Below are 27,061 nucleotides of genomic sequence, written 5' to 3' on the forward strand. Positions count from 1 at the left end.
GATGAGGAGAAACTTCTTCACTCAGAGGATAGTAGGTCTGTGGAATTTGCTGCCCCAGGAAGCTGTGGAAGCTACATCATTAAATAAATTTAAAACAGAAATAGACAGTTTCCTAGAAGTAAAGGGAATTAGGGGTTACGGGAAGCGGGCAGGAAATTGGACATGAAGCTGAGTTCGGATCGGTCAAGGCCCTGTGGGTGGCGGAGCGGCCCCAGGGGCTGAGTGGCCGGGTCCTGTTCCTGCTTCTTGTGTTCTTTAGATTTGAAGTTAGGATCAGATCAGCCATGATCTTATTGAATGGCGGAGCAGGCTCGAGGGGCCGATTGGCCTACTCCTGCTCCTATTTCTTATGTTCTTATGTAACCAACAACTTGTTGTAAAGAAGGGAGTGCAGGGATTCTAGGGACTTCAGGTGCATAGAAGGTCTACATATTGCACAGAGAACAGGACATCATCAAATTATATTCCTGAGCAAGCGCCTACTGCCGCTGATTTATTGGCCTTTCTTTGTATTTTAAATTAAAAATATGCAAATTAGTGTTTTGGAGGATGGCTGAAGTTATTTATGATGTTGTAATTTCAATACTGAAATCCAATGTTATTAATTAAGCAAAGCTGAAGAATGCCAAAGCTGCAGCTTTCAAGTGTTCAGTGCGTTATGATTAAAACATATTTTTGCTGTTTTATTTGGTGATAGCCGTCCTTGGGAGATTAATCTAAAACCTGGGTGTTTGGAAAGGTGGAAAAGACATTCATTACTCAAGGGGAGGGTTAAAAGAAATGCGGGTAGCTCGATTAATAAACTGTGGACAGAATAAACAGAGTTGAGTTTAAGACCAGGAACATAGAACAAGTGTAAGATAAATTGGGAAATAAAACCTATGAGGGAAACTAAGGCAAGCAAAATATTTTTAGAGAGTGCTATCGTCTTAATGAAATGTGTTTGACAAGTCTTTAGTTATTTTGTTTACAAGTGCCCAATTCAGTGAAGTAAATCCCGTCAAAAAATCCTCAGGTCAAACACACAGCTATTCTTCCTCTCCAAGTAAGCAAGGAATAGTTTTTTGACCACTTTTCCTGAAGGTAGTGTCCCTTTAAGAATGTACTGAAGAGGATACTCATAAGATCTCTGACGTTAGGAATCACGGTGAATACTTGGCAGTTGAATCCAGATTATGGTGAAGAAAATGACTGATAAAGGTGCCTGAGAAAGTTGGTGTATTCCTCAGGAAAGGTTTGACATGCGTCACATTCACAACTTCAGCGTTCTATAAAGCCTACATTACACTTTGGGCTTTCTCCCTTCTCTTTGTCTTGTCGCCATGGGAGAGAGGCAGCTTCCGTACGGAGATTTGAGTCTTCTATAAACGGAGACACATTCCTTTATCTCTCCTGTGAGGGGGATAGCATGCCTTGGGACTAACAATTAACTCTGCTCTGAGATATAAAGCGCCAGAGATTATGTTAGATGCCCATCACTTTCTCCTGTTTTCTGTAAAAGGTGTTTTGGTTAGAACAGATGAGGTTATGGTGAGGGGTGGAGTGGGGGGGGGGCATTTTAAATTATGTTGGGGGGGGGGGCAGAATAGATAGAAACAGACTGTTTCCAGTGATTGGGGGACATTAGATTAAAGATTAAATGTAAGAGATTTAGGATAGAATGGAGGAGAAACTTTTTGTATGCAGAGGGTTGTGAGGCTGTGGAATGCGCTACAAAAGTTAGTGATTGAAGCAGACATCAGGTCAACACGTAAGAATAGGCTGGGTAAATGGTTGAAGGAAAGTGGGATAAAGGGCACATGGGAACAGGTTGGCACATGAGATGAGGGCTAATGATTTGTGGATGATAAACACCAACGCAGACTGGTTGGGCTGAAGGGCCTATTTCTGTTTTGTAATTCCAATGTAATTGTGTGTAAATATCACACCTCAGACCATTATGTTCTGCCTATAATTAGCAATGATGTGGAGATGCCTGTGATGGACTGGGGTTGACAAATGTAAGGAATCTCACAACACCAGGTTATAGTCCAACAGTTTTATAAATAAATAAAACTGTTGGACTATAACCTGGTGTTGTAAGATTCCTTACATTTATAATTAGCAAGTTTATTTACAAGTAAGATGATGCACAGAAGCAGTAAGACGTAGCAGGAAACTAGCAGTACAATATTTGAGCGTTGTGGACTGATTTGATTTTTGTTGTTTTAACAAGTACCCTTGAGAATGTATTTTGTACGCAGTCTGCAAGATTTTTGATAGAAACAGACTTTTGTAGACTTCCTAATGGGACGTGATACTAAGCAACACGATTCTTGCATGTACCTCAAGGAGTTCAACTTCATAAGTAGTTGAACATACAGTTCATACAGTTTTGGTGTCCATACTGAAGAAAAGACATACTTGCTCTCAAGGCAGTACAAAGAAGGTTCACTCGGTTAATCCCGGGGATGAGGAGGCGGACATATGAGGAGAGGTTGAGTAGATTGGGACTCTACTCATTGGAGTTCAGAAGAATGAGAGGCGATCTTATTGAAACATATAAGATTGTGAAGGGGCTTGATCGGGTGGATGCGGTAAGGATGTTCCCAAGGATGGGTGAAACTAGAACTAGGGGGCATAATCTTAGACTAAGGGGCTGCTCTTTCAAAACGGAGATGAGGAGAAACTTCTTCACTCAGAGGGTGGTAGGTCTGTGGAATTTGCTGCCCCAGGAAGCTGTGGAAGCTACATCATTAAATAAATTTAAAACAGAAATCGACAGTTTCCTAGAAGTAAAGGGAATTAGGGGTTACGGGGAGCGGGCAGGAAATTGGACATGAATTTAGATTTGAGGTTAGGATCAGATCAGCCATGATCTTATTGAATGGCGGAGCAGGCTCGAGGGGCCGATTGGCCTACTCCTGCTCCTATTTCTTATGTTCTTATAAGCAAATTTAACTGAGCTAAAGCCGAGCAGCAGTGTTTTTAATCGTAAAGGTCACGGTTGGCAAAGTTGAGACATTAAATATCTTCCCACCCCCTCCCCCTCAAGCATATCCATTGATGGGTCAGCCATCAGATTTAATGAGTTTGCCTCTTAACCCTGTCTGAAGACTCTCTTACATTAACATTACAAAAAGAGACTGCCCAGTCACCAAGCAATCTTTGATCTGATTAATTTTGAGTAGAGGCAGTGCCACTAATAAAGAAGGCTTGCCAACTCTCATTCAAATCATGGATGGATCTTGTCAGCTTTGTCTATCAGCCATTCCCATGGATTAAAGATAAAGGAGCTCCTTTAAAAATATAGATAGGGTAAATGTGAATTAGCTATCTAAAATTATTTTAAAATATAATACAAAAATTTCTCAAATAATTGCAGACTGTATCTGTGTTGTAGCCCTGGTAGGGCCACAGACACTCCCCCGAGGAAGCCCTGCCTGGTTCATAGAATCGTAAAGCACATTAGGAGGCCATTCGGCCCATCATGCCTGTGCTGGCTCTTTAAAAGAGCTATCCAATTAGGCCCACTCTCCTGATCTTTCCCCACAGCCCTGCAAATGTTTCCTTTTCAAGTATGTGTATATATATATATATCCAATTCCCATTTGAAAGTTACGATTGAATCTGCTTGCACGGCCCTTTCAGGCAGTGCATTCCAGATCATAACAACTCGCTGCGTTAAAAAAAAATTCTCATCTCCCCTCTGGGATAATTTGCCAATTATCTTAAATCTGTGTCCTCTGGTTACCTACCCTCCTGCCAGTGAAAACAGTTTCTCCTTATTTATTCTATCAAACCCCTTCAGGTTGAGATTGAGATAACACAACAGCTGCTTATTTACAATGGTTTTTCTCTGAGTGCAAATGGAATTGACAACATTGCTACTGGTCTGGAATTATTGGTCTGACAGTCTGGTCTTCTGAATAGGTTTTATGTTTGCGACAATGCCAGTTAATGGGGACAGCTGAAGTAAACTGGCCAGGGGAATATCTAGTTACTCGGTTCGAATATTGAGTACCTGGGATCAAGCTTCAGAAGGAAATGTTTAATCTTCTTTGATTTGGCTGATTGAGGCCCTTGGTCATTGCAGGTGAGGTGAGAGTGACTGCCCTTGACATCAAGGCAGCATTTGACCGAGTGTGGCACCAAGGAGCCCTAGTAAAATTGAAGTCAATGGGAATCGGGGAAAACTCTCCAGTGGTTCGTGTCATACCTAGCACAAAGGAAGATGGTAGTGGTTGTTGGAGGCCAATTATCTCAGCCCCAGGACATTGCTGCAGGAGTTCCTCAAGGCAGTGTCCTAGGCCCAACCATCTTCAGCTGCTTCATCAATGACCTTCCCTCCATCATAAGGTCAGAAATGGGGATGTTCGCTGATGATTGCACAGTGTTCAGTTCCATTTGCAACCCCTCAGATAATGAAGCAGTCCGAGCCTGCATGCAGCAAGACCTGGACAACATCCAGGCTTGGGCTGATAAGTGGCAAGTAACATTCGTGCCAGACAAGTGCCAGGCAATGACCCTCTCCAACAAGAGAGGGTCTAACGACCTCCCCTTGACATTCAAAGGCATTACCATCGCCGAATCTCCCACCATCAACATCCTGGGGGTCACCATTGACCAGAAATGTAACTGGACCAGCCATATAAATACTGTGGCTACAAAAGCAGGTCAGAGGCTGGGTATTCTGCGGCGAGTGACTCACCTCCTGACTCCCCAAAGCCTTTCCACCATCTACAAGGCACAAGTCAGGAGTGTGATGGAATACTCTCCACTTGGCTGGATGAGTGCAGCTCCAACAACACTCAAGAAGCTCGACACCATCCAGGACAAAGCAGCCCGCTTGATTGGCACCCCATCCACCACCCTAAACATTCACTCCCTTCACCACCGGCGCACAGTGGCTGCAGTGTGCACCATCCACAGGATGCACTGCCACAACTCGCCAAGGCTTCTTCGACAGCACCTCCCAAACCCGCGACCTCTACCACTTAGAAGGACAAAAGCAGCAGGTACATGGGAACAACACCACCTGCACGTTCCCCTCCAAGTCACACACCATCCCGACTTGGAAATATATCGCCGTTCCTTCATCGTCGCTGGGTCAAAATCCTGGAACTCCCTTCCTAACAGCACTGTGGGAGAACCTTCACCACACGGACTGCAGCGGTTCAAGAAGGCGGCTCACCACCACCTTCTCGAGGGCAATTAGGGATGGGCAATAAATGCTGGCCTTGCCAGCGACGCCCACATCCCATGAACGAATAAAAAAAAACTTTTTAGCAAATACGCAGTTCCAGAACTCTCCCTAGCCACAGAGTCGTGACGAGTGTCTCCATCCTTCACGAGGAGGAATACTGGAATCAGGCCAATCTTGATAACAGATTTGATGATCTCCAACCAATTCTTTGAGCCTATCCGAGGACAATGGGGCTTGGAGCTGCCGTCAGATTGTCCCACTGGCAACCTCCTAGCTTTCCACATTGGCACTGCGTATGGAGTTAGGATTCTTCGTCTGTTTGGTCACCTGACCTTTCCCGTCTGTATTACTGCTTTTCGGCAATTGGCATAGTACGTCTTTCAGTAAGATAAGACTATGGACCAATGCCAAGGATTAGGTGCTTGGCTGAGATGTGACACTCGGCAGCACTAAATGTGATCTGCCTGGTATGGACCTAGATGAAGTCTGGATGTCTTGACTGGTTGGTGGAATGCTAGCATGAGGTCGCAAATTCTTGCCTGAGACCACTCCAGCTGGCCCAGTTGTACTGCAAAACCTGCGCTTGACGTTCCCATAAAGGTGCCACAGGGAAAAAAGCTGCTCGGACACAAGCTCAAGGAGATTAGGTGTTTTGTTGACTGTTTTCAGGGGAGTTGGCTGCCCTAGATTTAAAAGAGCCATAACCTCTGGTTGTAGAGTGAACTCAATAATTTTGGATACTACAAACTGCATAGATATTGGTATTTTTCCTGTTATGTGTGTATATATGAGCATGACACTTTTCAATTAAAGGTACAAATGTTGAAATCACTCTTGGTAATATTAATCAACAGCTATTCAATGGATTCACACGACAGTCCTCTGCTCGCTGTTTTAACACAGGTGTTAACCTGTTTATTTTAAATGGCTTAACCCCCACCATTAAAATAGCCAGCGGAGGACTCCCAAAATAAGGCGTTAAGCATTTGTTTGCTATCATTGTCAGTGGTAATTTCTAGGTTGCAAAGTATGTTTAAAAGCAGAGTGCCAGATAGCCAAAACCTCCAGTGGTCATGGCTTGTTTTCATTTCAGTCTTGTTCTAATTTATGATTTTCCTTTCTTTCCTCCCCCAATTCAGGTCTTCCTTTCCCGGAGCTGGTGATCTGCAGACATGGGTCTTAAGACTGCCTTACCCAAGGCCGAGCTGTGCCTTTACACCCTGGTGTTGTCTCTGGCCATACTGTGGGCAGCAAGCTGGATCTTTGAAGCCTCGACAGGTAACGTGAAGAAGGTTTATCGATCAGTACCCATTTGTAATTTATCCCCTTCTTCCCTGCCCCCTCCACCCTCCCCCCATCCAAAATGATTCTCCTTGTATGACTTAATAGTTTAGTCACAGTTACTTAAAAAATGTCCTTTTTATTGCTGCTCCGTTGAGCTCAGTCATGGGGTCATCTGCCTCTCTAAGGTCTCATCACTTCAGAGTGCTGCTGGAAGAGAGGATTGGAAGGTTTTGCTGATGGGGTGGGAGGAAGCTCGTGTGGAGCATAAACACCGGAATAGACCAGTTGGGCAGAATGGCCTGAATGCTGTAAAATTCTATGTAAAGTTGCAACTGGAGCCAGTAGGAACTGAATAGCAGCAGCAAAGCTTCATGAACCCTTTACAAGTCTCTTCCCAAACACTGTCACCTGAAACTCCGTGTCCAGAAATTCAAACGCAGTTAGCCATCACTTTTTTAGTACCCTTTCTTCCCATTTGTTCCTGTAATTGTATCCTCTTCTTCATCTATCTTACCTGACACCCTGCAATTGAGACAGCTGGTGAACAGTCTTCTCCCAGGTCACTGCCAGTGTCCCCATAGACGGCCACTGGGAGACACTAAGGACTATGTGTGACTCCCTCCAATTTTCTCTTCTCCACCCCAATCCCTCCCCCACTAGAAGATGCTGCAGCTTCTGCTAGGCATCTATCTATGTGTCAGCCGTGGCTGAGTCAGAAGGTCGTGGATTCCTACATTACAACAGAGACTACACTTCAAAAGTACTTTGTTGGTTGTAAAACACTTTAGGATGTCCTGGGGTCGTGAAAGGCGCTATATAAATGCAAGTCTTTCTTTTTCAAGTCCCACTCCAGAGACTTGAGCACATAATCCAGGCTGACACTTCAGCGCAGTACTGATGGAGTGCTGCACTGCCGGAGGTGCCGTCTTTAGGATGAGACATTAAACCACAGCCCCACCTGTCCTCTCAGGTGGACTTGAACGATCCCACGGCACTATTTTGAAGAAGAGCTGGGGAGTTGTCCCCTGGAACTTGCACCCATAACCGTCTGACTCAGAGGCGAGAGTGCTACCCACTGAACCAAGGCTGACTTATCAATGAAATAATACTAGTAAATAAATTACAACCATTGAAGTTCACGGCACTTTAACAGGACATACGACCCACTGCGTCTCTGCTGGCTCATTGCTAGTGCAATGCAGAACTAATCCCAACACCCTCCCCTCTCCCTATGGCCCTGTGTTTTTCTCTACGTCAAATATTTATCCACTTTGTTCCTAAACGACTCTCTGTTGTTCCATGCTCTTAACAACTCTCTGCGCCAAAGACCTTTCCCCAAACTTCTTTCCTCAGCCTCCTAGTGACCGTTTTCAATTGATGACCTCCTTGCAACTGACTCCCCAATTGGAAGAAACAGTTTTTTTTCTCTATTCACCTTATCAAAACCCTTTGTAATTTAAAAAAAACCTCAATTAAATCTCCTCTTGGCCTTCTCAACACCACTGGGAATAGTCCCATTTTCCCAAGTCTCTCCTCATATCTATCATTTCCCATCCTTGCCATCGTATCAGTGAATCTACACTCTATGGCTTGATGGTCTTTTCTTGATTTAGGCGCCGGATTAGGCCCGCTGGGCTAAATTACATTTCCTGTTCCTAAATATTCTTGTTCTTCTAAGTATTTCTCACTTGCGTTTGCTCTGTTTCTCGGAGCTTGGTATCTTGAGTTTGACGCACCCCACCAAACGATGACACCAAGCTTGAACTGGTGTTGTGGAATCAGTTGTACTTGTGTTGCTGCAGTGTGAAATGATCGTGTCGCACTGGCACCAAACCTACCATGTAGCCAGGGCATTAAAATGTTTTTAAGGAGCATTTTGTGATTACTCCATCCATGGGGACAGAGGATGCCAGTGACTCTCTCAGTCTGTACAGTGCGTTCCCAGTACGTTAACTGTCTGGCTGGGCCGAGGATTGGAGGCTAGAGGGATAGGTATAAATTGAGATCAAACGCGGCCGGGAACATCTTAGCTGTTGTGCTACCGACGAGTCTGGGAGAAGGAGAACGAGTGTGTTGTCTGTAGAGGGTAGTAGACCAGGGTTGAACCGTAGAGATGAGATTGGATGAACATTCAGGAATCTTGCTTGATTACCTACGGGAATTGGGAGCATTTATACAGAATTTTTCCTCCAGAGATTAGGAACAGGAGTAGGCCATTCAGCCCCTCGAGCCTGTTCCGTCATTCAATTAGATCATGGCTGATCTGCACCTCAACGTTTACCTGCCATTGTTCCATATCCCTTGATACCCTTACCGAACAAAAATCTATCGATCCCAGTCTTGACAATTTCAATTAAACCAACATCCGCAGGCTTTTAGGTGAGCGAATAAATAAGTGGGGCAGAACCCCTGATGGGCTGGATTGTACTGGTCTGTGGAAGGGACTGGCTAGACAGGTCAGATGGCTTTTTCTCATCCCAGGCTGTCCCATCCTCTTATAAATGAACTGCTCAAAGTTGCAGTTACATGTGGTTCTTCCAGTTCAAGCTAATATAAACCGTGTTTTTACAGAATGTAGTGTTCCAGAGGGATTCATTGCCCTTGTGCTAATTTTAGTGCACAAGTTGATACATTCAAGTAAATAACTGGGTTGCAATAGGCACAAATGCATTAACCCATGCTGCAAAATTAGCAGGCAAAGGAAATCGTTTAAAGGGCGAACTAAGCCTTTATGAATAAATATTTCGGTAAAACTTTTTGTTGCATTTGACCCAATGCTCTGAAATCAACCATCACGTGAATCCTGAATCCTGTGAGATTTTTTTTACTGTTATTGAGGGGCAGGACGAGGGACATCTTTGACATTCAAAAGAAGGGGAGAGAAGAAGAATTATATCGGAAAGTAGTGGTTAGGTGACAATGAACTTGGATTTTAATAATCTGAGGAGGAGGGGAAGAGTAATGGAAGTAAGGAGTTCCACAGTTTTGAAGGAAGGAGTGGGTTAGAGTAGAAGATGGTGCGAATAGTCTTAATATCAGTACAGCGAGGCTGTGTAGGATGGGGGGGTGAGGGAGAGTGTAGGATGGGGGGGTGAGGGAGAGTGTAGGATGGGGGGGTGAGGGAGAGTGTATGATGGGGGGGTGAGGGAGAGTGTAGGATGGGGGGGTGAGGGAGAGTGTGTATGATGGGGGGGTGAGGGAGAGTGTATGATGGGGGGGGTGAGGGAGAGTGTATGATGGGGGGGTGAGGGAGGGTGTATGATGGGGGGGTGAGGGAGAGTGTGTATGATGGGGGGGTGAGGGAGAGTGTAGGATGGGGGGGTGAGGGAGAGTGTGTATGATGGGGGGGTGAGGGAGAGTGTATGATGGGGGGGGTGAGGGAGAGTGTATGATGGGGGGGTGAGGGAGGGTGTATGATGGGGGGGTGAGGGAGAGTGTATGATGGGGGGGGTGAGGGAGAGTGTATGATGGGGGGGGTGAGGAGAGTGTATGATGATGGGGGGGGGTGAGGAGAGTGTAGGATGCGGGGGGTGAGGGAGGGTGTATGATGGGGGGGGTGAGCAGAGTGTAGGATGGGGGGGTGAGGGAGAGTGTAGGATGGGGGGGTGAGGGAGAGTGTAGGATGGGGGGGTGAGGGAGAGTGTAGGATGGGGGGGTGAGGGAGAGTGTAGGATGGGGGGGTGAGGGAGAGTGTATGATGGGGGGGTGAGGGAGAGTGTATGATGGGGGGGTGAGGGAGAGTGTAGGATGGGGGGTGAGGGAGAGTGTATGATGGGGGGGGTGAGGGAGAGTGTAGGATGGGGGGGTGAGGGAGAGTGTATGATGGGGGGGTGAGGGAGAGTGTATGATGGGGGGGGGTGAGGGAGAGTGTTTAGGGTGGGGGGGTGAGGGAGAGTGTATGATGGGGGGTGAGGGAGAGTGTATGATGGGGGGGTGAGGGAGGGTGTTTAGGATGGGGGGGTTAGGGAGAGTGTTTAGGGTGGGGGGGTGAGGGAGAGTGTTTAGGGTGGGGGGGGTGAGGGAGAGTGTTTAGGGTGGGGGGGGTGAGGGAGAGTGTTTAGGATGGGGGGGTGAGGGAGAGTGTATGATGGGGGGGTGAGGGAGAGTGTTTAGGATGGGGGGGTGAGGGAGGGTGTTTAGGATGGGGGGGTGAGGGAGAGTGTTTAGGGTGGGGGGGTGAGGGTTGGGGGGGGGGTGAGGGAAAGTGTTTAGGGTGAGGGGGTGAGGGAGAGTGTTTAGGGTGGGGGGGGTTGAGGGAGAGTGTTTAGGATGGGGGGGGGTGAGGGGAGAGTGTTTAGGGTGGGGGGGGGTGAGGGAGAGTGTATGATGGGGGGGTGAGGGAGAGTGTTTAGGATGGGGGGGTGAGGGAGGGTGTTTAGGATGGGGGGGTGAGGGAGAGTGTATGATGGGGGGGGTGAGGGAGAGTGTTTAGGGTGGGGGGTGAGGGAGAGTGTATGATGGGGGGGGTGAGGGAGAGTGTTTAGGATGGGGGGTGAGGGAGGGTGTTTAGGATGGGGGGGGTGAGGGAGAGTGTATGATGGGGGGGGTGAGGGAAAGTGTTTAGGGTGGGGGGGTGAGGGCGAGTGTTTAGGGTGGGGGGGTGAGGGAGAGTGTTTAGGATGGGGGGGTGAGGGCGAGTGTTAGGGTGGGGGAGTGAGGGAGAGTGTTTAGGGTGGGGGGGGGGTGAGGGAGAGTGTATGATGGGGGTGAGGGAGGGTGTTTAGGATGGGGGGGTGAGGGAGAGTGTTTAGGATGGGGGGGGTGAGGGCGAGTGTTTAGGATGGGGGGGTGAGGGAGAGTGTATGATGGGGGGGGTGAGGGAGAGTGTTTAGGATGGGGGGGTGAGGGAGGGTGTTTAGGGTGGGGGTGAGGGAGGGTGTTTCGGGTGGGGGTGAGGGAGGGTGTGTCGGAGGTGGGGGGGTTTGAGGGAGGGTGTATGATGGGGGGGTGAGGGAGAGTGTGTCGGAGGTGGGGCGTTTGAGGGAGGGTGTATGATGGGGGGGTGAGGGAGAGTGTATGATGTGGGGGTGAGGGAGAGTGTTTAGGATGGGGGGGTGAGGGAGGGTGTTTAGGATGGGGGGGTGAGGGAGAGTGTTTAGGGTGGGGGGGGTGAGGGAGAGTGTTTAGGGTGGGGGGGTGAGGGAGAGTGTTTAGGGTGGGGCGTTTGAGGGAGGGTGTATGATGGGGGGGTGAGGGAGAGTGTATGATTGGGGGGGTGAGGGAGAGTGTTGAGGGTGGGGGGGGTGAGGGAGAGTGTTGAGGGTGGGGGGGTGAGGGAGAGTGTTTAGGGTGGGGGGGTGAGGGAGAGTGTTTAGGGTGGGGGGGTGAGGGAGAGTGTTTAGGGTGGGGGGGTGAGGGAGAGTGTTTAGGGTGGGGGGGTGAGGGAGAGTGTTTAGGATGGGGGGGGGTGAGGGAGAGTGTTTAGGGTGGGGGGGTGAGGGAGAGTGTTTAGGGTGGGGGGGGTGAGGGAGAGTGTTTAGGATGGGGGGGTGAGGGAGAGTGTTTAGGGTGGGGGGGGTGAGGTGAGAGTGTATGATGGGGGTGAGGGAGGGTGTTTAGGATGGGGGGGGGTGAGGGAGAGTGTTTAGGGTGGGGGGGGTGAGGGAGAGTGTTTAGGGTGGGGGGGTGAGGGAGAGTGTATGATGGGGGTGAGGGGGGTGTTTAGGTTGGGGGGGGGTGAGGGAGGGTGTTTAGGGTGGGGGGGGGTGAGGGAGAGTGTTTAGGATGGGGGGGTGAGGGAGAGTGTTTAGGATGGGGGGGTGAGGGAGGGTGTTTAGGATGGGGGGGGTGAGGGAGAGTGTATGATGGGGGGGGTGAGGGAAGTGTTTAGGTGTGGGGGGTGTGGGGAGAGTGTTTAGGGTGGGGGGGTGAGGGAAGTGTTTAGGATGGGGGGGGTGAGGAGAGTGTTTAGGGTGGGGGGGTGAGGGTGTGTGTTGTGGGGGGGGTGTGGGAGAGTGTTTAGGATGGGGGGGGTGTGGGAGAGTGTTTAGGGTGGGGGAGTGTGGGGAGGTGTTTAGGATGGGGGGGTGAGGGAGTGTGTTTAGGTGGGGGGGGTGTGGGTGAGTGTTTGGATGGGGGGGTGAGGTGGGTGTTTAGGATGGGGGGGTGAGGGAGAGTGGTATGATGGGGGGGGTGAGGGAATGTGTTAGGGTGGGGGGGGTGAGGGGAGTGTTTGGGTGGGGGGGTGAGGAGAGTGTTTAGGATGGGGGGGGTGAGGGGTGTGTTTAGGGTGGGGGAGTGAGGGTGAGTGTTTAGGGTGGGGGGGGTGAGGGAGTGTATGATGGGGGTGTGGGAGGGTGTTTAGGATGGGGGGGGTGAGGGAGAGTGTTTAGGGTGGGGGGGAAGTGAGGGTGAGTGGTTTAGGATGGGGGGGTGAGGCGAGTGTTTAGGGTGGGGGGGGTGAGGGGAGAGTGTTTAGGATGGGGGGGGTGAGGGAGAGTGTTTAGGGTGGGGGATGTGAGGGAGAGTGTTTAGGAGGGGGGGGGTGAGGGAGAGTGTTGATGGGGGGGGTGAGGGTGAGTGTTTAGGATGGGGGGGGTGAGGGAGGGGTGTTTAGGGTGGGGTGGGGGTGAGGGTGAGGGTGTGTCGGAGGTGGGGGGTTTGAGGGAGGGTGTATGATGGGGGGGTGTGGGAGAGTGTATGATGGGGCGGTGAGGGAGAGTGTTTAGGATGGGGGGTGAGGGAGGGTGTTTAGGATGGGGGGGGTGAGGGAGAGTGTTTAGGGGTGGGGGGGTGAGGAGAGTGTTTAGGGTGGGGGGGTGAGGGAGGAGTGTTGAGGGTGGGGGGGGTGAGGGAGAGTGTTGAGGGTGGGGGGGGTGAGGGAGAGTGTTTAGGGTGGTGGGGGGTGAGGGAGAGAGTGTTTAGGATGGGGGGGTGAGGGAGAGTGTTTAGGGTGGGGGGGGGTGAGGGAGAGTGTATGATGGGGGTGAGGGAGGGTGTTTAGGATGGGGGGGGTGAGGGTGAGTGTTTAGGGTGGGGGGGTGAGGGAGGAGTGTTTAGGGTGGGGGGGTGAGGGAGGGTTGTTTAGGGTGGGGGTGAGGGAGGGTGTTTAGGGTGGGGGAGTGAGGGAGTGTGTTTAGGGTGGGGGGGGAGGGAGGGTGTTTAGGGTGGGGGGGTGTGGGAGAGTGTTAGGGTGGGGGGTGAGGGAGGGTGTTTAGGGTGGGGGGTGAGGGGGGGTGTTTAGGGTGGGGGGGGTGAGGGAGAGTGTTTAGGGTGGGGGGGGTGAGGGAGGGTGTGTAGGGTGGGGTGGTGAGGGGGTGGTGTTTAGGGGTGGGGGGGGGTGTGTGGTGGGTGTATGATGGGGGTGAGGGTGGGTGTGTAGGATGGGGGGGGTGAGGGAGAGTGTTTAGGGTGGGGGGGGTGAGGGAGAGTGTTTAGGATGGGGGGGTGAGGGGAGTGTTTAGGATGGGGGGGTGAGGGCGAGTGTTTTAGGATGGGGGGGTGAGGGAGGGTGTTTAGGGTGGGGGTGAGGGAGGGTGTTAGTGGTGGGGGTGAGGGAGGGTGTGTCGGAGGTGGGGGGGTGAGGGAGGGGTGTGTCGGAGGTGGGGCGTTTGAGGGAGGGTGTATGATGGGGGGGGTGAGGGAGAGTGTATGATGGGGGGGTGAGGGAGAGTGTAGGATGGGGGGGTGAGGGAGAGTGTTTAGGGTGGGGGTTTGAGGGAGGGTGTATGATGGGGGGGTGAGGGAGGGTGTTTAGGGTGGGGGTTTGAGGGAGGGTGTATGATGGGGGGGTGAGGGAGGATGTTTAGGGTGGGGGTTTGAGGGGAGGGTGTACGATGGTACTGTGGTGAAATTAAGTACAGCTGGTCTGAAGTTCTCTCAACATGAACTGTAACAAAGTGTTCATCAAACAGTCTTTCACGGAGACGCCGTTCCTTTAGGAAATATTTACTCTCCACCTCGTGTTTGATTTCTATCTTGAATTTTATTTTTGTCGCCCCCACAGACAACATGAGCAGGCAAAGTTTTAAGCAGAGCGTCAAGCATGGCTGGTCCTACATTGGTCGGAAAATGGTAAGCTGGTGCCACCCCCGGCCGAGTGTTGTTAAAATTGCTCACTTTAGTTGCCTCGCTGGCTGAACCAGTCTATCGAGTTGGCCAGCTCGTCGCAAGGCACCAAACTCGAATCGATAAGAACGTTATTGGCAATCGATCTCAAAAGTGTCTGCGCTGAGTCGAAAAATACCTTCAAGGTTGTTTGACACTACACACCCTTTGACTGCTCTTCCTTTTGAATTATATTTTTCTCACCAATTTCCTCCCCCTCCCCCTCTCCTGAAGATATCGGCTGCTTGCCGGGTCGGGTTGCATGGGCGCTCGTACCTGGCTGTTATTAATGGGTGAGCCGTGACGGTTGCCGGCTGGCTATTCCACCATGGAGGCGTCGCAGTCGAGCCCTCCCCCGTCCTCACCAAAGCGCCGCATTTCCAGCAGCGATCATGGAATCTTACAGCACAGGAGGAGGCCGTTCGGCCCATCGCGCCTGTGCCAGCTCTTGGAAAGTGCTATCCAATTGGTCCCATTGCACCTGTTCTTTCCCCACAGCCCTGCAAATCTTTTCCTCTTCAGGTGTGTAGCCAATTCCCTTTTGAAAGTTACTATTGAATCTGCTTCCACCGCCCTTTCAGGCAGTGCATTCCGGAGCATAACAGTTCGCTGCGTTGGAAAAAATTTGCCTCATCTCCCCTCTGGTTCTTTTGCCAATTATCTTAAAACTGTGTCCTCTGGTCGCTGACCCTCCCGCCAGCGGAAACAGTTGTGAAGTGCCTTTATGTTAAAGGTGCTACATAGATGCAAGTTGTGACCGTAACAGCCTTCCTTATAGTGTGAGGCTCTCGTTTCAGATTTTTCGATTGAACGCCTCTCCATGCGGGCCCATTAATCCTCGCTGGGACTCTAATTTTGAAGAGTCGCACGTTGATGAAGGAGAAGAGTGATCGTGACGATGAAGGATAAAGAAAAATAACAATAGGACAGCGCTCCTCATCTTAAACACAAGTCTCAGGTTGTGAAACTGGGTGACTCACTTTTTGTGGAGTCGGTGCCCTCAGGAGAGAAACCAGAAAAGAAAAATATTTTTTTTTAATAAGACGTGCATTAGAAAATAGTGCTAAATTCTCAGCAAATGCATTAATTCTTCACAATCTTTTCATATTATTTTCAATTAAACTTTGTAGGACATAATTGCACTTGTAGCTAAACCCTCGTCTCTGTGTTCAATGTTTATACCCTGCTCCAGTCAGGTGCTGGAAAAAAAGAACAAAAAATTAAGTAATCTCAGAGTGTAGTATTTAGGATAAGATATTTGGCTTTGCTCCAAAATGTGAGTTCTGCTTATACAGAGCTGAGAGTGTTTTCCTTAACATCCCGTCACATACAGCTGCTAATTCTCCCCGTTAAACTTCCCTTCTCTCTCTCTCTCTCTCTCATTTGTTCTCTCTCCTCTTTCTCATTTGTTCTCTCTCTCATTTGTTCTTTCTCATTTGTTCTCTCTCCTCTCTCATTTGTTCTTTTTCTCTCTCTCTCTCATTTGTTCTTTCTCATTTGTTCTCTCTTCTCTCTCATTTGTTCTTTCTCTCCCTCTCTCTCTCTCTCTCTCTCTCATTTGTTCTCTCTCATTTGTTCTTTCTCTCTCTCTCTCATTTGTTCTTTCTCATTTGTTCTCTCTTCTCTCTCATTTGTTCTTTCTCTCCCTCTCTCTCTCTCTCTCTCTCTCTCATTTGTTCTCTCTCATTTGTTCTTTCTCTCTCTCTCTCATTTGTTCTTTCTCATTTGTTCTTTCTCTCTCTCTCTCTCATTTGTTCTTTCTCATTTGTTCTTTTGTTCTCTCTCATTTGTTCTTTCTCTCTCTCTCTCATTTGTTCTCTCATTTGTTCTTTCTCTCTCTCTCATTTGTTCTCTCTCATTTGTTCTTTCTCTCTCTCTCATTTGTTCTCTCTCATTTGTTCTTTCTCTCTCTCTCTCTCATTTGTTCTCTCTCATTTGTTCTTTCTCTCTCTCATTTGTTCTTTCTCTCTCTCTTCTCTCTCATTTGTTCTTTCTCTTCTCTCTCATTTGTTCTCTCTTCTCTCATTTGTTCTTTCTCTCCCTCTCTCTCTCTCTCTCTCTCTCTCATTTGTTCTCTCTCATTTGTTCTTTCTCTCTCTCTCTCATTTGTTCTTTCTCATTTGTTCTTTCTCTCTCTCTCTCTCATTTGTTCTTTCTCATTTGTTCTTTTGTTCTCTCTCATTTGTTCTTTCTCTCTCTCTCTCATTTGTTCTCTCATTTGTTCTTTCTCTCTCTCTCATTTGTTCTCTCTCATTTGTTCTTTCTCTCTCTCTCATTTGTTCTCTCTCATTTGTTCTTTCTCTCTCTCTCTCTCATTTGTTCTCTCTCATTTGTTCTTTCTCTCTCTCATTTGTTCTTTCTCTCTCTCTTCTCTCTCATTTGTTCTTTCTCTTCTCTCTCATTTGTTCTCTCTTCTCTCATTTGTTCTTTCTCTCTCTCTCATTTGTTCTTTCTCTTCTCTCTCATTTGTTCTCTCTTCTCTCTCATTTGTTCTTTCTCTTCTCTCTCATTTGTTCTTTCTCTTCTCTCATTTGTTCTCTCTCTTCTCTCTCATTTGTTCTCTCCTCTCTCATTTGTTCTTTCTCTTCTCTCTCATTTGTTCTTTCTCTTCTCTCTCATTTGTTCTTTCTCTTCTCTCTCATTTGTTCTCTCTCTTCTCTCTCATTTGTTCTCTCTTCTCTCTCATTTGTTCTTTCTCTTCTCTCTCATTTGTTCTTTCTCTTCTCTCTCATTTGTTCTCTCTCTCTCGTTTCATTTTAAAAACATCAGTTACAGCTAATATATTTTTAAAGTCTCTTATTAATAGGCTCATTCCTGAACACACAATCTTAGTTCCTGTTATGATTTTTGATTACACTTTTGTGCTAACATTTACCATTGTAAATTGCTATATCAACATTTCCCATTTGATTTTGCTGTCAACTGTCATGATGTAGTTGCAGGTTCTGACCAGTAGGTGGCTCTGCAGAACAAGATGCTGAAATCTCTCTCCCAACCCCACCACCATCTTGTAAATATATTTTAAAATGGTATTAGTCACTGCCCAGTATGGAAATAAGTAAGAAGGTTTCATGTTGAATCTATAGTCTGAGCTGAATACCTGACTACCGCAGGTGAGGAGTTCTCAGTACTATTGTTAGCCAATTGTAGCACCGAGAGAAGGGAAAATCATCCACAGTATTCATAGGAACATAGGAACAGGAGTAGGCCATTCAGCCCCTCGTGCCTGCTCTGCCATTTGATAAGATCATGGCTGATCTGTGATCTAACTCCATATACCTGCCTTTGGCCCATATCCCTTACTACCTTTGGTTGCCAAAAAGCTATCTATCTCAGATTTAAATTTAGCAATTGAGCTAGTATCAATTGCCGTTTGCGGAAGAGAGTTCCAAACTTCTACCACCCTTTGTGTGTAGAAATGTTTTCTAATCTCGCTCCTGAAAGGACTGGCTCTAATTTTTAGACTGTGCCCCCTACCCCTAGAATCCCCAACCAGCGGAAATAGTTTCTCTCTATCCACCCTATCTGTTCCCCTTAATATCTTATAAACTTCGATCAGATCACCCCTTAATTCCATTCCTAAGTGAGTGAGGTTAAAATGTGGTCCAGCTGTGAAGCTTTCCATGATCGTAAAGCCTACCAACACCCGCTATCTAGGCTTCTACATGAAGAATAGGCCCTTGGGCAAGTACTGGAGGGTGGCTGGTGTCTGTGGGATTGAACATTGTGAGTCAGCTCCTCCTGTCAACTGGGGATCTCCCTCTTCCCTCAGCACTGGACCTGATAATTTGGAATCGGCGGAACTGAGTTCAGTTCTGGGCACTGCACCTCAGGAAGGATATATTGGCCTTGGAGGGGGTGCAGCACAGATTCACCAGAATGATACCGGGGCTAAAAGGGTTAAATTATGAGGACAGATTGCACAGACTGGGCTTGTATTCCCTTGAATAAAGAAAATTAAGGGGTGATCTAATTGAAGTGTTTAAGATGATTAAAGGATTTGATAGGGTAAATAAAGGGAAACTATTTCCTCTGGTGGGGGGAGTCCAGAACAAGGGGCCGTAACCTTAAAATTAGAGCCAGGCCGTTCAGGGGTGATGTCAGGAAGCACTTCTTCACACAAAGGGTAGTGGAAATCCGGAAGACTCTTCCCCCACAAAGCAGTTGACGCTCGGGGTATATTGAAAATTTCAAGACTGAGATTGATAGATTTTTGTTAGGTAAGGGTATTAAGGGTTATGGAACCAAGGCGGCAAAATAGAGTTGAGGTACAGAACAGCCATGATCTAATTGAATGGCGGTGGATCAGGCTCCTGTTGCTATGTTCCTGCTTACCCGACTTCAGCACTAGATGGTGTAAAGTTGCTGCTTTCAGAGGGGCACCAGAGCCATGACGTAACCAAGCCTCTGGTACTTTTGTTTCGGCTACGGGTGTGGCGAATGCTCAGCCCACCCACACGGACTAATGATGTGGTTTCCTGGTTGCTGGTCTGTGACTTCCTCAGCCATTGGGGAAGATCTGACGGGCAAAATTTTTTTTAAAGTAGAGTTGCTTGTTGCTGCTGGGACAGTGGAACCCACCTGGAATCTATGGTGTGGAGTCCAGGAGCTGCCTGTACTTGAAGTGCAAACACAGCATCAGTCACTTGTAAACGGCTACACCATTCACACTGAAAGAAAGAGATACTCTTATAGTTAAATAGTGACCTTCACAACGTCCCAAACACTTCAATTGAAGTACTTTTGAAGTGTAGTCACTTGTTGTAATGTAGGCAACGCAGCAACCAATCTGCGCACAGCAAGATCCCACAAACAGCAATGACCAGATAGTCTGTTTGTGATGTTGGTTGAGGAATAAATATTGGCCAGGACACTGGGGAGAACTCCCTTGCCCTTCTTCGAAATAGTGCCATGGGATCTTTTGCGTCCACCTTAGAGGACGGGGCCTTGGTTTAACATCTCATCCGAAAGACAGCACCTCCGCCAGTGCAGTGCTTCCTCAATACCGCACTGAAGCGCCAGCTTAGATTATGTGCTCAAATCTCTGAAGTGGGACTTGAACCCACAACCTTCTGACGCAGAGGTTAGAGTGCTACCCACTGAGCCACGGCTAATGCCATGAACGGTTCTACCAGGTGTTAATTCTCCTCTTTCTTTTCCAGGATGTTGCTGACTTTGAATGGGTTATGTGGTTCACCAAGCTCCGAAACTATATCCTTTTTGCCTTATCGGGTCATATTCTGTTTGGCAAAGCCATTTCCATGACTATACCTCAGGTGGGTACAGTTTCTCTTCTGTGTCAGCTTTTAAAAAATTATTTGTTCTTGATATGCGGGCGAAACTGACAAAGTAGTATTTATAGATAAATCATAGAGTCAACCCACATAGTGTGGGGCCATATTGGTGTTGAATTTTGCGCTCATCAATGTTGAGAAATGGAATATTTGGGATAAGTACAAACAGAGTTGACAGAAAGCTGTGTAGAAAACGACGGTGCCCGGGCTAAATGATGGAGGTTGTAATGTTAGGTGACGTCCAGGAGATTTACTGTTAGTCACAAAAAAAAACTGCAGAGAGCTTTCACTGTGATTGTTCCCCTCCCTCTGGAGATTAAGTGATGAGGACCAGCCATGATGGTGCCAGTTGTTACATGGTCCATTGGAATGAATGGATTTGATGGGCCAATTGTTGCTTGGTCAGTTGGATGTAATGAGTTTAATGGTTCATTGGTATGAATGGGTTTGACGGGCAGAGAGGCATTTTCTTATTCTGCACTTGCATTCTCCCATAAGCTACAAATCTGAATTTCACTCAGCAATCACGATAACAGGTGGCAAAGCTCTCGTATCTTGTAAGCATCAGCCCACCCCAAATGTGTTACAACCTGGAGCACGCTCCAGCTTGTTCCAAAACATGCATCCAGTTTTCCGGTTAAAGCCTCCTGTTTCTTGAGTGCAGTTGGAGTTTATATCTTCCAGTACTGAAAGAGAATTTTCTGACCGCTAGGTTTTGCCAGGTGGATGTAGGAGGCTAGCAGTAGCATCAGCTGACAGAACAAGAATGGTTCACTGAAAACAAATGATGGCCTCCAGTTCACTGGGTCATAATAATCCTGTATATATGTCACATTATGGGCTATAATAATATGGTATGTGTTATGCTGTCCCTAATCATCCAGAGCATTCATGATGTGATGGTTAATATCACATTTCCGGATTCTTTTTGACCATTTTCCCACATTACGGATTTGGGAAAAAAAATTACGTTTAATGTTGGGTTTTTTAAGCACTGTATTCTCAAGTATTTTTTGCCTGGTCACAGGATGATTAATATGCTAAATAGAAATTGTTTTTGCTTAGAGATTTGAGCCATTCCTTAGCTTAACTAAGTAATTGTAAAAAAAAACAGCTCGCACCCTTTGTGTTGTAAAGTCCTTTGGTCCCTGCCTGTGAACCAAGGCAGTTAGAGAGAGATGGGCATAGGGGGCAGGGAGGGTGGAGGCGGTCGGAATTGGGGGGGTGCGGGGCGGGTATTGAAACAGCTTAAATGGAAAGCTGTGAGGCACTTCATGTTCATTTGTTTGTTCTTATGCGTAGTCTGGTCGTTTTACTACATTGAAGGAGCTACAAAAATGCAAGTTGTTGTTGTAATACACTGAACAATGTACCGTTTTTATTATTGATGTGGATATTTACTATATTACCAATGTTCTCTTTTTCACAGCACAGATCCATATTTTTTATGGTTTATGGGATACTTGCAGTCCTGGCTACAATGGGCGTCTCGTACCTCATGTTAATCCTGAGCCACTGCATTCTGCTGTATGGCGTTGGCTTGGCTAAACAGAAGTGGCTGTGTTTTGCTGCAGGCCTGTGCAGCTTAGCAACGTTCAAAATAGAGCCCGCGTGCTCTTGGCAGGTAGATCGTCTTCGCGTAGTGTCTGTATTTTCCTCTCATTGAATCTGATTTGACTTTTGGTGAGTGGGTTGTGTTAGGTTGTTTACGATTCAGGAAGGTCCCTAGAACTGTACCCTTTAACACACTGAATGCCGCTGTGCGATCCATACCTTGTTATATCTTACAGCCCTGACTTTGGAAGCAGCCCCATGATATGAAATTGAGGTAACATCATAACGGTGCCAACCCATAAGGTTAGCAATAGCTGACCAGCAGCCTTCAAAAAGCTTGCTACTCCAAATCAGGCCTGAATATAGGCTTATGACGTGAAAACAAGTAGTTACACTGAAAGTGCAGTGGGACCTGGTGTATTTTTTAATAACATAAACTGCATGTGTACCCAGTGTTTAATGACTCGTCTAGGGAATAGGCGTAGGCCATTCAGCCTCACGAGCCTGTTCAGCCATTCAATTAGATCAAGGCTGATCCATACCTCAACTCTATTTACCCACTTTTACTCCATAACTTGGGTACGTAATTGGCTAAGGGATAGGAGGCAGAGAGTAGTGGTGAACGGATGTATTTTTGACTGGAGAGAAATATGCAGTGGGGTCCCCCAGGGATCTGTATTAGGACAATTGCTTTTCTTGTTGTATATAAATGACCTGGACTTGGGTATAGGGAGTACAACTTCAAAGTTTGCGCATGGTACAAAACTTGGCAACGTAGCAAATAGTGAGGAGGATAGCAGACTTCAGGAGGACATAGACAGACTGGTGAAATGGGCAGACACAAGGCAGATGTGTGTGAAGTGATGCACTTTGGGAGGAACAACATGGAGAGGCGGTATAATTTAATTGATACTATTTTGAGGGGGGTGCATGAGCAGAGGGACCTGGGGGCGCATATTCACAAATCTTTGAAGGTGGCAGGCCAAATTGATAAGGCGGTTAAGAAAGCGTATGGGATACTTGGCTTTGTAAATATTGGCAAAATACAAAAACGAGGAAGTCATGCCGAACCTTTACAAATCACTGGTTAGGCCTCAGTTGGAGTATTGCGTACGATTCTGGACGTCACACTTTAGGAAGGATGTCAAGGCCTTGGAGAGGGTGCAGAGGAGGTTTAGAAGGATGATAACAGGGATGAGGGACTTCAGTTATGTGGAGAGATTGGAGGAGCCGGGATTGTTCACCTTGGAGCAGAGAAGGTTAAGGGGAGGCCGATTAGAGGTGTTCAAAATAATGAGGGGTTTTGATAGAGCAAGTAGGGAGAAACTGTTTCCTCTGGCAAGAGGTCACAGATTTAAAATAATTGGTAAAAGAACTAGAGGGGAAATGAGGAGAATTTTTTTTCACACAGAGGGTTGTTAAGATCTGGAATGCCCTCCCCATGAAAGGGTGGTGGAAGCAGATTCCGTAGGAAGTTTCAAAAGACAATTGGTTATGTACTTGACGAGGACTAATTTGCAGGGTTATGGGGGAAAAAGCTGGGGTGTGGGACTAAATTGGACAGCTTTTTCAAAGAGCCAGCACAGGCACGATGGGCCGATTGGCCTGCTTCTGTGCTGTAAGATTCTATCATTCTATCCCTCGATACGATGACCTAAGCAAAATCTATCAATTTCGGTCTCGACGCTAAGCAAGCAGCAACACAAAATCCAAGCGGGGCAAAATAAACTTTCCAGAAAGGTGCAGAGCACTGAGCAATAAAGTAATCTTTGAGGCCGAGACAAGTTTTTAAAAGGAGGGCTATTCACATTATTTATTTATTTATTCCCTCTAAACATCAGGGGGAAACCCAAGGGTTCATGAGGACTTCGATTCAGGGGGAAAAAAAACACAGATGCTCCACAGAACTGCAAACCTCGGAGTAAAGGACCTTTAGACAGACTCGTGTGGGGGACACCGACCCACCGACCCACCGACTGCTGTTTATTTATTTATTTATTTCTTTCTTTCTCTGCGGCACCAAGGACCCAGGGCTCAGGAGCACTTCGAAAAAGAAATTTATGCTTCACAGAGATACAGACCAGAAGGCTAACAACTTTTCCTTTAATGGAAAGAAACACATTTAAACTGAAGAGTCTGGAAAAATACCTGTGATGTGGGGCTGTTTGCAGAGGGGATGCTTGAGTTTTGGAGAGAGCAGTCTGGAATCAGCCAGAGAGAGTTGAGGGGCGTGCTACAGCGCCACCTATGGAGGAAATATGTATTGCAGGCATTAACCATTACATCGAATTTACAGCATAGAAACAGGCCATTCGGCCCAACTGGTCCATGCCGGTGTTTATGCTCCACACGAGCTTCATCTCACCCTATCAGCATATCCTTCTATTCCTTTCTCCCTCATGTGTTTATCTAGCTTCCCCTTAAATGCATCTATGTTATTCGCCTCAACCACTCCATGTGGGAGCGAGTTCCACATTCTAACCACTCTGAGTTTCTCCAGAATTCCTTATTGGATTTATTAATGACTATTTTATATTTATGACCCCTAGTTTTGAACTCCCCCGCAAGTGGAAGCATTTTCTCTATGTCTACCCTAACAAACCCCTTCATAATTTTAAAGACCTCTATCAGGTCACCCCTCAGTCTTCTCTTTTCTAGAGAAAAGACCCCCAGCCTGCACAATCTTGCCTGATAGGTATAACCTCTCAGTTCTGGTATCATCCTAGTAAATCTTTTTTGCACCTTCTCCAGTGCCTCTATATCCTTTTTATAATATGGTGACCAGAACTCTGTGCACAATACTCCAAATGTAAGTGAGTTACAGTTAGCGTCCTCCTCGTTCCCCCACCCCCCCCCCCTGATAACCACGTTGTGTCCCTCTGGGGGTGGAGGGTCTGGGGTGGGGGCGAGTTTGGGAATCTCTGATTTATGATAACGATTGAGAAACAGAAATATTGATAATACAAAGACCAAAAGTGATAGATTGGGAAAAAGCCAACTATGAGGGAATGAGAGATGGAGCTGAGGAAGGTAAACTGGAGAAAAATATTGACAAAGAGGCAGAACAACAGTGGGCAATATTTAAAGGAGAGATCAATGGAGTTCAGGAGAAATGTATTCCACTAACAAAACTGGAACAAACTAACCAAGAATGAGATGTCATGGAAAAAATAGGAGTTAAGGAAAACCTCTTAGACTGGCAGAAAGTGGGAAGTGATGTCCCCCAAGTGATGGGACCATTGTTGTTCACCATGTACATAAATGATTTGGACTTGGGAATTAGAGGTATGGTGGCGAAATTGGCAGATGATACCAAATTGGGAGGTTTAACTAATCATGTGGAAGACCAAAATACTGGAAGACCTGAATAGGTTTGCAGAGCAGGCGGATAAATGGCAAATTAAATTCAATATAGTGAAATAGGAGGTGGTTCAGGAGGCCACTTAATCCTTGGAAGGTAAGAAACTAAATGTGGTGGAGGAGCAATGAGATCTGGGAATACAACAACAACAACAACAACAACAAGGGGTAAGCACAGCTGGCATGGGAGGTCATTGGCTGCCACTAGTGGTACATGTCACAGGGGTGACCATTTTGTTCTTGTACGCTGTTACTTTTGTTCCACAAAATGACCAAACCAAAGGTTTATATAACTGCCTTCTGGTGTCTGGTAATTAACGAGCATTATTGACCGATCATGGTAAGGTCCAGCGAAGCACTGTCCGACGGTTAAGAGCAGTCTGTTCCCATCCTGCGTTTCTCATATTGCCATAACATAAGCCACTTCAGGCAGAGTGACTCACTGTCTGTCTCTACAGCTTCCAACAAGCTCACCTGCTGCGTACGGACACATTTCTTCCTGACACCATCCTCCCAAACAAAAGATCCAGTGCAATAAATTCCATTTGAACCCTTGCTTGTAAGCCTTGTAGGGTTGCCAAATATTAACGGGCCGGATCTTGCTGGAGCGAGGCATCGCGCAGCATCCGCCATTAGATGGACTCTCTCCTGCAGCATCAAAGCCCGGGAGAGTGGGCCACTTTCTCTTTGTTTCCCAACAGTGGAATTGGTCTTAAAATGTTACCAGTTTGACAGGGGGCTGGAACTTACCGGTCGTAATTCTATCATCTGGGCCGTCTTGTCCTAGACCGGGTTTGTGACGGGGACCTTCCAGCTCCAGGACGTCCTATTTTACGGAGGGAGTGGTTTCACCATCATGCGATGCATGAGCTTCATGTTGGAAAATGCCGAGAAGAAAGATGGACACTACTCCATCCTGGACCTGCTCATATACAACTTCTACCTCCCCTTCTTCTTCTTCGGACCGGTGATGACGTTCGATCAGTTCTACGCTCAGGTAAGCTTTGAAACAACACCTGGGAGATTAAAGAAAGAACTTGCATTTAGATAGTGCCTTCAGGACGTCCCAAAGCGCTTTACAGCCAATGAAGTACTTTTGAAGTGTAGTCACTGTTGGAATGTAGGAAACGTTGGCAGCCAATTTGTGCACAGTAAGCTCCCACAAACAGCAACGTGATAATGACCAGATAATCTGTTTTAGTGATGTTGGTTGAGGGATACATATTGACCAGGACACCGGGGGAGAACTCCCCTGCTCTTCTTTGAAATAGTGCCGTGAGTTTTTTTACGTCCACCTGAGAGGGTAGACGCGGTCCAACGACTCATCTAAAAGACAGTACCTCCGACAGTGCAGCACTCCCTCAGTACTGCATTGGAAGTGTCAGCCTAGATTATGTGCTGAAGTGGGGTTTGAACCCATGACTTTCTGACTTGGAAGCGAGAGTGCTACCCACTGAGCCACTGTTGACACCAATGGCCGGAAATTTCCTTGGACGACCTCCTGCTCTGCCGGCTTAACTTCGCTGGAAACGCCAGGGAGCAGATCTGAGGAAATTCCCGGTTAATATTTTTATCAACTTAAATACATGCCGAAAAACTACAGCTTTTACACTTTCCTTTGAGAGGCACTTGGTGAGGTAATTCCTTGATAGATGTTTTACGTTTCATCAAAACCAGCAGTAGCAATAAATGCTATATATTAATAAACAAATTATTGTGCTGTGAGAATTCCGAGTAGGTCTTTAAAAACGTTCACTGGACGGTTTAGTAAATTCACTGCAGTGCGATTCTGAGCCACACAAAGCAGCAAGCTCCAGGGTTTGTTCCACCCAGTCTGTGCTGAAGTGTCAGTTTTAGCTCAGAGGTCGCACTCTCGTCTCTTGAGTCAGACGGTTGTGGGCTCAAGTCACACTTCCCTCAGTACTGCACTGAAATGTCGGCCTGGATTATGCGCTCAAGTCTCTGGAGTGGAGTTTGCACCTCCCTCCTTTGGAGGCGAGAGTGCTACCACTGAGCCAAGGCTTGACACTCTGTTCCTTAGGCATTACGTGTTAGGGCCCACAGGTGCAATAGGCTCAACGAGTGTTGGTCATGTCATCAATGCAAGACTGTTGGGACTCACCAGTTTGAGATGATGTCCTCCCACTAGACTCTGAAGGATCAATCCAGCCCAAAGCCACATCCCTTCACCAGACTATCAGTGAGAGTCACACATGACCCCAATCCATCTCCCTCCATTAGGCTATCATGATCCATGCTCACGCCGCCCAGTTTCAGCTGACGGTCCAAACGAAGAGGAGCCCAGAAGGTAGGTTTTTGTTTATTTTTGTGGGACAGG

The 27,061-nt window shown here is 47.3% G+C and overlaps 1 protein-coding gene across 1 annotated transcript in view; it reads left to right on the plus strand.

The window, feature by feature from the left end:
* hhatlb (hedgehog acyltransferase like, b) overlaps window positions 1-27,061 on the plus strand; it is an 81,686-nt gene that overhangs the window by 6,638 nt on the left and 47,987 nt on the right. The window contains exons 2-6 of the mRNA XM_067999387.1: window positions 6,325-6,463; window positions 14,415-14,482; window positions 19,678-19,791; window positions 21,239-21,433; window positions 25,511-25,720. Of these exons, the coding sequence (XP_067855488.1) occupies window positions 6,358-6,463; window positions 14,415-14,482; window positions 19,678-19,791; window positions 21,239-21,433; window positions 25,511-25,720 (693 nt within the window). The 5' untranslated portion in view covers window positions 6,325-6,357. The remainder of the gene's footprint in view (window positions 1-6,324; window positions 6,464-14,414; window positions 14,483-19,677; window positions 19,792-21,238; window positions 21,434-25,510; window positions 25,721-27,061) is intronic.

This window comes from Heptranchias perlo, chromosome 2 (genome assembly GCF_035084215.1).
Source record: "Heptranchias perlo isolate sHepPer1 chromosome 2, sHepPer1.hap1, whole genome shotgun sequence".
Classification (NCBI taxonomy): Eukaryota; Metazoa; Chordata; class Chondrichthyes; order Hexanchiformes; family Hexanchidae; genus Heptranchias; species Heptranchias perlo.